The following is a 12,800-nucleotide window of genomic DNA, read 5'->3' on the forward strand; positions in this document are numbered from 1 at the left end:
GCTGGCAGCGAGCATGAGCTGCTGTAAGCGGCCGTCCAATGTCCGGCGAGCGACTGCCTCACCCAGGAAGAATGCAATAATAATACCAACGTGAGCCAGTGAAGTGACATCCTCCACAACTAGACTGAAGAACAAAAGGACAGCAACTTGTCTGTTCCCCTTCCCCAATTCCCCAATTAAAAAAAAAACACACACTAAAAAAACCCCAAAACTGTTCGTTGACTACTGAATTTTTATAAGGCTATTATGATGTAAACTTTTGATATGTTAATATATTTTTCCTTAGGTTGGTGTCACTATAGACCTCAGCAGTTTTAACATTACCAGAATTGTAACGTTTACCCCTTTTTATATGATTGAAAACAAAAGCAAGTATCATATATCAGTGGCTGAAGAGAAGAATGATAAATGGCTCTCTCTTGATTTGGAGCAGGTGCGTAGATAAATTTCAATAATGTACTTCTTTGGATTTTCATTTTCTTTGAAGTTAGATAACTGAAATCACTAAAGTTTTAACTGTCCACTCCCACCCCCGCATTTTGTTTCAATTCCATCATCATTCATTGATTATTTGTACCAAGCTCTAGATATTTTAATTATTAAGGACCGAACCTTGCCATCTAGGAATACATTGCTTAATATGGGAGGTAGATATCTAACAATTACTAACCAAATGGAGTCAAATATAACAGTAGAACACCAGATAAGGTATAAATGCAGGGAAGAGAAGGAAATTATTTATTCTCTCAGGGAAACTGTCAGGAATGCCTTAATAGTGTAGATTAAGCCAGTTATTTTAAGTAGGCAGTAGTGACTTACGAGTCAAATGTTTATTCTACTCCATCTTTAGCTATTAGACTTCTGGATAAGAGCTTTTTGAAAGACTGCCTAAGGTTGATAGAATATTTCACTTTGGAAGAAATTTTATTCTAAATATGTTAGGATTATAAGAGAGCATTTGCTATTTTTATTCATTATTCCTTCTTGCTTTTAAAGCCATCCTTCTGGGATCTTTTTTCTTGATGGACAGACATCCTTTAGAATTTCCTTTAGATCTGGTTTTGGAGGAAAATACTATCAGTCTGTGTTTATCCACCAAAGTTTTTATGGTCATCTTTTATGATAATTTTTCTTGATAATAAATTTGTTTTTTCTCAACACATTATAGGTTTTACTCCACTGTTTCCTGGCTTCCATTTTTTGTTGAAAATTCTGCAGTGATTCTGTCATTTCTTTGGAGGCATTCTTTCTTTTCCCCTTAGCTGCCTTCCCAGCCTTCTCTTTTTCCTTGATGTTCTATAGTCATACCATTTATTTACATGTGGGTTCCTTTTATATAACCTGCTTGAGATGCCTTACCCCTAGATCTGTAGATTAATATATTCACACTTTCTGTAAAATTTGCAGCTCTTATCTCTTTAAATACTCCCTTTCCGGTCTTCCATTTTCTCCCTGTGGGCCTTCAATCAGACATATTCTAGACCTTTATATTCTATCTTCCATGTCTCCTAATATCTATTTTACATTTTCCATCTTTATAATTCTGCATTTTGCATAAAGTCTATACATATATCTTCAATAAATTTTTATTTTTACCATGTCTAAACTATTTAGCCTCAACTGAGTTTATTTGTGTAATTATATTTATTTCCAGAAGCTCCCCTTTTTTCAAGTCTGCCTGTTAATTCATTTTTTTTAGCAAATATTTATTGTGTACTTCTTATGTGCCTTGCAATACATCTGTTAACAAAACCACAAGTCCCTGTTTCCATGTAGTTTATATTTGAGTGGAATGGAGAAGAAACATTAAATTAATAATACCATAATCAGTTAGTAAAATATATAGTGTTTAAAGGTGACAAGTCTAATGGAGGAAAAGGAAATAAAACAGGCAAAGAGATATTAAGAGTTCTAACAAGCGAAGAGTGGGCTATAATTTCATATAAGGTGCTCAAGGATAGGACTCACTGAGGTTTTATTAGAACAAAGTTGGAGGAAATGTGAGAGGTAGCATTTGTGAAGAGCTCAGCTGAGCTGGAGCTGAGCTGCCAGATGTTGGAGTAGCTGAAGACAACAAGCCAAAATGTAACAATAAAGCCTTTAATCACTTGCTGCCATAGTATAAGAAGCTAAACTGGAAAAAGCGCCTATTCCCCCGTTCCATTTTTCCTATGGAACAACATTGATTAGGGGTCAGGTGGATCAGCAGACATGGGGGTTGTGTCACTGTTGGGAGCCCTGAACAAAAGGCTCTTACAATTTTACGGACCTGGGGGGTGGGGCAGAATAAAGGGGAAGGGCAAGGAGTGGAATAGTACTGAGCGCTGAGTCAGAATCGAGAATAAATACATTCAAGATTTCCCCCCTCTCTCCTTGATAAAGAGGTTTTGCAGAGGTTCCTGAGGAAAGCCTCTGCCAAGGGCCCTGGTAAGGAGGCCTCTGAATGCAGGTGCCTGAGGTAGGAATACTGATAGTGTAAAAGCATGACTGGAGGTGGGGGCCTAGTCCTTGAGGCAGCAGTGTGCTGGCTGTGCACCCAGCCTGGGGTGGGGAGGACAGCTTTTCCCTGTGAGGCCTGCCAGATAAAATTGCTTCGTCTGACCTGAAAAATTACACATAGCTTTTGAGACAGGAACTGGACTCAGCTCTATGGAAATATACTTAGAGACCGAGGGATCAGCCAGGTAGGTACTGTAAAGTGGGAGAGTATTTGGCGTGTTTGAGGGATAGCAAAAGAGGCCAGTATTGCTAAAAGAGGGAAAAGGAGTGGAGAACAAGGTGTAACGGCGATGAAGGGTAATCATGCAAAACATTCTGAGCCATTGCAAGGATTTTAGCTTTTGCTCTGAATGAAATGGAAAACTGTAGGAAGGTTTTGAATAGTGATTAAACATAGTAAGATCTCAATAAATATTACTGAATGAATATATGATTTAGTTTCATAAATGTTCCTTCCATGTGTGCGCATTTAGTCTATGGGTTCTTGGTTTGTTAGATGTAGAGCTCTCTATATATCTAAATATAAAGATTACAACTCTGGCTTTGCTTTGCTTTATGTATTTTCTAGGTATATCTTTTTCCATACTTTTATTTACAACAGTTGTATATCTTGGCTTATGTATCAATTGCTGATAACATTGTTGGGTCTTATCTTTTTAAAAGCCTAATCTAGAGCCTCTGTCTTTCAGCAGTTAGTTTATATTTATATTCATTGTAATTACAACTGCATAACAACTTATTTTTTATTTTACTTCCTCTGTTTCTTTTATTTTCAATTTCAGCTTTTCCTAAGATAACTTTTGCTAGTTTGCATTTTTACATTTTAATTTTCACTTATAGTGGCCAACATTAAGATGCCTACTCATGATTATTACCTACGTAGATTTGTTACAATTATCTATGTCTCTATTTTTCCTCTACAAAGACAAGTACTTTCGTACTTCTGTAGTCTCAAGAGGGGAAGCACATATCCTTGAAAAAGATAAATGGTATATTATTAAACATAAAAACATACATTTTAAAGGCAAGGCTACTAACAAATAGCAGGCTTAGGGATATTCATAGAGCACATCATTTTTAGTCTTCTCAGTTTCTCATGGGAAATATACTTGGATTAGCATTGCTGCTGTATTGACTCTTCCAGGTACGTTCCTGCTAGATTGCAAGTGTGGGAACCTTCTAAGCCTCTTACAGCCTTAACCATGTCCCATGTCTAGTTCTATTGACTACCTTTTATGGTTGAATAAAATTGACTTTAACAAGTAAGGTACTTGACTATAGGGTCAAATGGTGATAGGTATCACACATGAACAGTCTCACTGAAATATGCAAAGTCGCCAGTCTGGTCGGGGCCTATCACACTAAGACAAGGGTTACATAATAGCTTACAGACAAGGTTGCTTCTCCATTCCTGTTCTTTTAGCTCTTTTCTTTTTTTCTAGCTCCTGTTGTCCAGTCTTTTTTCTGGGTACATTGACAGTCTCCTATTTTTTTAGTTTGGTTTCCAGATCACTGATGTCCAGTTTGTTTCTTAACATTTTGAGCCTATGTCTTACTCTGAATTTTGGATAATTCTTTTACTTTTTTACCCTTATTTGACTTCCATGACTGGATTTAATTACCAGATGATGCCCACAACCTGATTATGATTTTCAGTAACTGAATGTATCCTTGTTTTAAGCTTATCACTTGCTTCCCAGCTCTGGGCTCAGCTTAGTTGCTGATTTTTCAACCCTTTTCTATATCTGGACCACATTAAAACCTCTCTAAGTTGACAGTTTCTATATGTTTAGCTAAGCAACCCAGTAACCAGAGCAGGGTTGAAATAGATTTAAGTTTATTTTCAATCTACTCTGGTGGGTTTATTAAAATGAGAAAGGTCTTTATGATAAGTCTGTTGTTTTTTTAATAAATGTGTGTAATATATGTTTTAGTGTATCCCCTTTTGGCCTGAGGATGCTTCAAATAAACTTCTTATTCAAGTTGAAGGAAATAAAGGGCCTCCCAAAAAGATACATTTTAATAAGCAAGAAAATTGTATATTATTGCGTCTGGATGATGAGGTAAGTAATTTTTTGTGTGTTCACGGAGGCTAATATTACTTATTAGTATTTTATTTTACTTTTTCGTATCAAATAATTATCTCATGCTATTTTTTTTCCTTTCACCACAAAGAGAAACATTTCTTTTTGTAAAGTACTAAAAGGAAACAGACATAAAACGATTTGTTATATAAAGTTAGTTGGAGTGCCTGCTCTATACCACATCTGGAATTTGACCCATCTGTATACTATAATTGACAACATGGTTTCTCAGACATGCAGTATAAAATCCTGAGTTGCTTTCTAAATCATCAAAAAATATTATGTTATAAATAATTTTATTAAATGTCATTAGTTAATATTCTTTGGAAAATGAGCACATTAGAGAATATATATTCTTTTTCTTTTGTTTTAGCTTGGAGGTATTATAGCAGAAGTTAACTTGGCTGAGCATTCTACAGTTATTACATTTTCAGATTATCATGATGGAGCAGCTACGTTCCTGTTAATAAATCACACCAAGAATGACATTGTTCAATACAAGCAAAGGTATGAAGATTATAACAAATAACCGTATCCCCTGATTTGAGCAGAGTCTGGATGTTGAGACATTGACTTTATGGTGACTTCTTAAGATATAAATACTGATAATGGCATTGTGGCTATGTAAAACAGTGTTCTCATTTTTAAAAATGTATACTGAAGCATGTAGATAAAACTGACTTGATATCTATACTCTTAATTGCTATATAATTGACATACAACATTATATTAGTTTCAGATGTACAACATAATTATTTGATATTTGTATATATTGCAAAATGATCAATACCATAAGTCTAGTTAACATCCATCATGATACATAATAATATTTTTTTTCTTGTGATGAGAGAACTTTTAAGATTTACCCTCTTAGCAATTTTCAAAATTACAATATAGTATTGTTAACTATACTCACCATGCTGTACATTGCATCCCCATATCTTATTTATTTTATAACTTAAAGTTTGTGCCTTTTGACCACCTTCATCCATTTCATCCACCCTCCACACCCTGCCTCTGGTAACATCAATCTGTTATCTGTATCTACGTGTTTGAGGGTTTTTTGTTTCCTTTTTAGATTTCATACATAAGTGAGATGATATGGTAGTTGTCTTTCTCTATCTGACTTATTTCACTTAGCATAATGCCTCTAAGATCCATCCATGTTGTCACAAATTACAAGTTTTCCTTTTTTTATGGTTGAATAATATACCATTGTATACATATATCACATTTTGTTTACCCATTCTTCCATTGTTGGGCACTAAGATTGTTTCCATGTGTTGGCTATTGTAGATAATGCAGCAATGAACATGGGGTTGCATATATCTTTTTGAGTTAGTGTTTTTCTTTGTGATAAATATCCAGAAGTGGAATTACTGTGTCATCTGGTAGTTTTATTTTTAATTTTTGGAGGAACCTTCATACTGTTTTCCATAGTGGCTGCACCAATTTATATTCCTACCGGCAGTTCACAGAATACCCTTTTCTCTACATCCTTGCCAGCACTTAATTCTTTTCTTGTTTTTTTGATAATACCCATTCTAACAGGTGTGAGGTGATATCTCATAATTTTGATTTGCAGTTTTCTGATGATTAGTGATGTTGAGCATCTTCTCATATGTCTGTTAGTCATCTGTATGCCTTCTTTTAATTTACTTTTAAGCACTTCAGAAAAAAGAAAAAGGAAGGACTGAAGCAAATATGGCAAAAGCTTGATCATTGTGGACTCTTTTGAGGAAAATGTCAGTTTATCATAAGAATTTTGTCTATTTTTGAAATTCTTCATATTGTAATGAGCATGATATAAATATTGAAACTTCATTTTTTTTTCCAAACAGTAGATACTGTCTTCCTGCTAAGGTGTGTGGGAAAGGACTGCTACATTTTTCAACTTTCCTAAAGACTATATTTAAATCTTGATATTTTAGGATTATTATCAATTGTTATTAATATCACTATTAATATCAATTGTTTCAATTTGCTGTGATATCCTATCTTAGTACTACAGTTTATGTAACTTTCTATTCCTGTATTTATTGGTTAGCTGTCTTGAATTTATTTTGTTTGCTTTTTCTTTATTAGTTTCAGGTGTACAGAACAATGCAATAGGTATTCTTTTCACTCCTCATACAGAAACAACCTCCCTCCCCAATCTGCTGCCCTCCCACCCCCGATACCATACTTATCTTTACAATTCCAATGACTCCATTCCCACATTCTACTCCACATCTCGTGACTATATGTATATATAATTGTACTTGACATACAATATTATTCAACATCAGCTTCAGAAATACAGTGCAGTGGTCCGGCCTCTACACCGTCTATGCAGTGGTCTCCCTAACAAGACATGAGTCCATCTGGCCCCTAAAAAATATTTACAACATTATCAATTATATTCCCCAGACTGTCTTTTCTATCCCTGAGGCCATATTGTAGTTACCAGTTTGAATTGTCTCGTCCCTTCCCCTTCTCCTTCATCCCCACCCCCTCCCAACTAGTAACCCTCAGTGTTTCCTCTGTGTCTCTGAGACTATTTCTGTTTACATTTCTCATTCATTCAGTTTTTTAGATTCCACAATATAAGTGAGATCATATGGTATTTGTCTTTCTCTGACTGACTTATTTCACTTAGCATAAAATAGGTCCATCCATATCGTTGCAAATGGTACGATTTCCTTCTTCTTTATAGCTGAGTAATACTCCGTTGTATAAATGTACCACAGTTTCTTAATCTAATCATCTACCGATGGGCATTTCGGTTATTTCCAAGTCTTGGCTATTGTGAATAGCGCTGCAATGAACATAGGGGTGCATATGTTTTTTCGAATTAATGTCTTAGGTTTTTCTGGATAAATACCTAAGAGTGGAATTGCTGCATCATAAGGTAGTTCCATTTCCAGTTTTTTGAGATACCTCCATACTGATTTCCATAGTGGCTGCACCAGTCTGCAATCCCACCAACAGTGTACCAGGGTTCCCTTTTCCCCACAACCTCACCAGCATTTGTTGTTTTTTGATTTATTGATGATAGCCATTCTGACTGGAGTGAAGTTGTATCTCATTGTGGTTTTTATTTGCCTCTCTCTAATGATTAGTGAGGTTGAGCATTTTTTCGTATGCCTGTTGGCCGTCTGTATGTACTCTTTAGAAAAATGTCTCTTCATATCCTCTGCCCATTTTTTAATTGGGTTGTTTGGTTTTGGTGTTGAGTTGAATGAGTGTTTTATAAACTTTGGCTATTAACCCCTAATCAGATATATCATTGAAAAATATCTCCTCCCATTCAGTAGGCTTCCCTTTTGTTTTATTGATGGTTTCCTTTGTTGTGAAAAAACTTTTAAGTTTGATGTAAATCCCATATGTTCATTTTTTCTTTTACTTCCCTTGCCAGCGGGGATGTATCAGTAAAAATATTTCTCAGGGTAATGTCTGCAAATTAAACCTATGTTTTCTTCTAGGAGTTTTATGGTTTCAGGTTTTACATTTAAGTCTTTAACCCATTTTGAATTTGTTCTTGTATATGGCGTAAGGAGGTGGTGTAGTTTAATTTTTTTGCATGTGTCAGTCCAATTTTCCCAGCACCATTTATTAAATAGACTATCTTTACCCCAATGTAAATTCTTGCTTCCATTGTCATAGATTAACTGCCCATATATGCCTGATTGAATTCTGGGCTCTCTATTCTGTTCTATTGATCTATGTGCCTGTTTTTATGCCAGTATCATACTGTTTTGATTACTGTAGCCTTGTAGTACGTTTTAATGTCTGGTAGCGTGGTACCCCCAACTTGGTTCTTATTTCTCAGGATAGCCGTGGCTATTTGGGCTCTTTTTTGGTTCCATATAAATGTTAGGATTATGTTTTCTATTTCTGTGAAAAATGCCCTTGGTAGTTTGATAGGAATTGCATTGAATCTATATATTGCTTTAGGCAGTATGGACATTTTAACTATATTTATTCTTCCTATCTATGAGCATGGTAGGTTTTTCCATTTGTTTGAATCTTCCTTTATTTCTTTCTTCAGTGTCTTATAATTTTCTGATTACAGGTCTTTTACTTCTTTGGTTAAATTTAAGTATTTTATAGTTCTTGAAGCAATTGTAAACGGAACTGTTTTCTTAATTTTTCCTTCCGATAGTTTATTATTAGTATATACAAATGCAACTGATTTCTGAATATTGAATTTGTATCCTGCTACCTTACTGAATTTGTCTATCAGTTCCAGTAGTTTTTTGGTGGAGTCTTTGGGGTCCTCTATATATAGTATCATGTCATCTGCGTATAATGACAATTTTACTTCCTCTTTACCAATTTGGATGCCTTTTATTTCTTGTCTGATTGCTGTGGCTAGAACTTCCAGAGCTATGTTGAATAAAAGTGAAGAAAGTGGACAGACTTTTCTTGTTCCTGATCTTAAGGGGAATGGTTTTAGCTTTTCCCCATTGAGTATGATGTTAGCTGTAGGTTTATTATATATGGCCTTTATTATGTTGAGATATGATCCCCCTATTCCCACTTTGCTAAGAGTTTTTATCATAAATAGCTGCTGTATTTTTTCAAATGCTTTTTCTGCATCTATTGATATGACCATATGATTTTATTTTTATTTTTGTTGATGTTGTGTATCACATTAATTGATTTGTGGATGTTGAACCAACCTTGCATACTAGGGATGAAACCCACTTGGTCATGATGTATGATCTTCTTAATATATTGCTGAATTCTGTTTTCTAAGATTTTGTTGAAGATTTTTGCATCTATGTTCATCAGAGATATTGGCCTGTAGTTTTCTGTTTTTGTACTGTCTTTTCTGTATTTGGAATCAGGGTGATCGTGGCTTCATAGAAAGAGTTTGGGAGGGGGCAGGATGGCTCAGCTAAAAAAAAAAAATTTTTTGTTTGCGTTTTTAGTTTGTTTTTATCTATCACTTGTCGGTGGGCCCGTATTTATCATTGCACTGAAGCTTTCCTTCCATTGCTGAATGTACACTTCTGATCATTGATTAAAATTAAATAGACATTGAGTAAGGACCCCAAAGCTGGGCTAGCAGATACCTAGAACTCCTCTTTGCCTATCAATTCTCTCATCTGTGGAAGATGTTAAGAAAGAAGAAAGCTTTATTTTTTTAATGATTATCCATATTATAAAAATAATAAATTGGTTCATTAAAACTGACAAAAACAAATAGAAATGATTTTTTATTTGCCCTTTGATCCATGTATCTCAAGTAATCATTCCCAAACAGGTTTCACAAAATTAAGACCTACATAAAATGACTTAGTGGCTATTTTCTCAGTTCTCTCAAAGGTGGTGCATAGCTGGTAACGTTTCTGATACACAGGAGCTAAGTTAATTCTTTATATACTATGGATGATGTAGAGCATTATAGCTTAATTCTCTGTCATCTGTTTGAGCTTGACTAAGGCTCAACTAGAGACTTTTCAGTCTTTGGCATTGACCTTGCAGCTTTCTTTATACTACAATTCAGATATAAAGTGTTTAGAAATCTTATCTACTGCATTGTTATAACTGTAAAAGTAAGGGATAAGGGAGTAATTAGAATGTGGTCCCGTGTTGAAATTCTGAAATGTAAAACAATTACAGTCTTAATGGGAATTTATAAAATTTGCAATCTTAGAATCTGCAAGAATGAACACTGGATTTAGGTTTAGAATTGTTTGAAGTAGTAGTTATTAATTCAAGAACTTGAAACGTGGGTTTAAAAGAATATTGAATCCAAAGTCCTATGTGCCAGTGATCCCCAAGTCTTTACTCCACCATAGACTTCTCTTGAGTTTCGGGCTGCCACCTATTTCTAAATATCACACAAGAACCTAAAGTGATTCCAAGCTGACCTCATTATTTGTGCTGCAAAATCTACTCCTTTTTTCTAGAAAAGCTCCACTTCCATGTGATCCCTTCCCTTACCTAAACCTTAATCTATACACCCAGTTTTTGTTTTGTTTTGTTTTGTTTTGTTTTGTTTTTTTAGCTGAGCCTTTCTGCCACCTGTTGGCAGCTCAGCTCTGGCCGGGCATCAAACTGCTGTTGCTCAGAGCTCAAACTCTTGAACGAGCTCTTAACCAACTGAGCCACTTGGCCGGCCCTATACACCCAGTTTTTTATTGCACCTTTGCATAGGTAGATTAAAGCCTTTGTCATATTTGTATTGTCTTTTTCTTGTGCGGTTAAGACATGTGCACACACACAGCATTCTGAGGACTGGGTTGGTTTTTATTTTATCTGATCAACATGTATATTTGATATTTTTTCATGAAAAATATAAGGACTATAGGGCTTTTATCTCCTCTGCTTTCCCTTCTCTTGGCTTTTTTGTTGTTAATATGGTTGTTAATTATTTCCTGAATAGAAAAATTAGCTGTCAATTCTTAAAAATTCTATAGAAAAACTATGAATAGAACACTAATTCCTGGAATCCCAACATTGTCAAATTTTGATGCATTTCTTTTTGTACTGTTTTACTGTTCTGTCTAGCCAGCTATCTTTCCTTTTTGTTTGTTTTGTTTTAGCTGAACCATCCTGCCACCTGTTGGCAGCTCAGCGGCAGCTCAGCTCGGGCCGGGAATCGAACCTGTGACCCTGTTGCTCAGAGCTCGCACTCTTGAGCGAGCTCTTAACCAACTGAGCCACTCGGCCGGCCCTAGCCTGCTATCTTTCTGAATCTCTTGTATTTAATAGCTGTTGTGAACATGTAAATTTGCTTTAAAAACAATTTTTAATGAATGCATGATTTTCCATCTTTTAGAATCACTACAATTAAATGCTGTATTGTTGAGAATTTTGTTTATTTCCAATTTTATAACCTTAGAATCTGTTTATCTTTTAATAAAGATCGTTAGCTCATTTGTAATCATTATAATAACTAATTTATGATTCCTTGCTATATTATTTTTGTAATATGGATTTTTTTTCTAACAATGATTTGGAAAATACACGTTCTGTTTCTGTTCTAGATAATTACTTTTTTGTTCTTGAAAATTTTGGTGCATTTCAAATTTTGAGAGTGAAACACCATTTGCTAACTTACCCATGAAAAATTTGGAATACTTGTACATTTTCTTCAGCGTCTCTTTCCAAATTCCTGGTTTCCTATGAATATACCTTGGGATTTTTTTTTTTTTACTCAGATTAATAGAAAATGGTTATTTTTTTCAAAAATATGTTTAATCAAGGCTTTCTTGGGTGTTGGTGTTAATTTATAACATATTAACAAGTTGATTTATTTGACTGGTATAGTTGCTTACTATTTCTACATTCCAGTTCTTAAATTTTTATTTTGAGTCATCTCTGGCTTGGTTGGAAAAAAGCCTTTGCATTAGCTTTTCAATAAAGATTTGTGAATAATATGCTATTGCTTGTTTAAAAATATCTTGCTCTTGCAAATTAACGTTTTGACATAAAATTTTAAGTCATAACCTTTTCCTCAAAATGATATAGACATTGTTTTATTGTTTTCTAGCATTTAGTATTATAGAAAATTGTGAGACCAATCTTATTTTTATTCCTTTGTGGGTAACTGATTTTCCTAGATATTTATAGGCCAGTTTCCCTTTATTTTCTTAAAATTTAAATATACAAAGATATGTCTAAGATAATATTCTGTGATTAATTTTGTCTGATATCCAATTTTGTCTGATATCATTTAATCTAGAGAGTCAGCTTCTTCAGCTCAGAAAAGTTAATTATTTCTTTATGACTTCTCCAATATTTTTTTCATTGTGGGAATCATTTTTTGAGTTGATTGAATTTCTTAGATTTATATCCTATGTCTTATGATTTTTAAAAGTAGTTGAACTGTAATGGTTTTATCAGACCAAGACCAATATTTAGGAAAAGGTTACCAACTAAATTAAATTCTCTCAGATTTAGTATAGGTAAGATAAATTGGAATAATTTTCTTCCATAACTAATTTGTATTAACACAAAAGTTGACAAAGTAGTTTCAAAGACTTGAAGACGTTTACTTCCTAAGTAAGACAAATATTTCTCTTGAAATATTCTCATTATTTTCTTAGAAAACTTCTCTTGCATTGCATAAGGGAAAAAAAAATTCAGTTTACTCTTTATTTTTTTAAATTAGGGGGATGGGAACAGCGCTGGGGAATTGGAGGAAGGGGAACAGACAAGTTGCTGTCTTTTTGTTCTTCAATCTAGTTGTGGAGGATGTTGCTTCACTGGCCCAAGTTGGCA

General features: G+C 34.4%; 1 protein-coding gene across 1 annotated transcript in view; it reads left to right on the top strand.

Annotated features, from left to right (window-relative positions):
- The window catches only part of VPS13A (vacuolar protein sorting 13 homolog A), a 220,528-nt gene that overhangs the window by 147,474 nt on the left and 60,254 nt on the right, over window positions 1-12,800 (top strand). The window contains exons 50-53 of the mRNA XM_019648286.1: window positions 287-433; window positions 4,434-4,562; window positions 4,957-5,090; window positions 6,425-6,446. Of these exons, the coding sequence (XP_019503831.1) occupies window positions 287-433; window positions 4,434-4,562; window positions 4,957-5,090; window positions 6,425-6,446 (432 nt within the window). The remainder of the gene's footprint in view (window positions 1-286; window positions 434-4,433; window positions 4,563-4,956; window positions 5,091-6,424; window positions 6,447-12,800) is intronic.

The sequence above is a fragment of the Hipposideros armiger genome, unplaced genomic scaffold (assembly GCF_001890085.2).
Source record: "Hipposideros armiger isolate ML-2016 unplaced genomic scaffold, ASM189008v1 scaffold_124, whole genome shotgun sequence".
NCBI classification, from domain to species: Eukaryota; Metazoa; Chordata; class Mammalia; order Chiroptera; family Hipposideridae; genus Hipposideros; species Hipposideros armiger.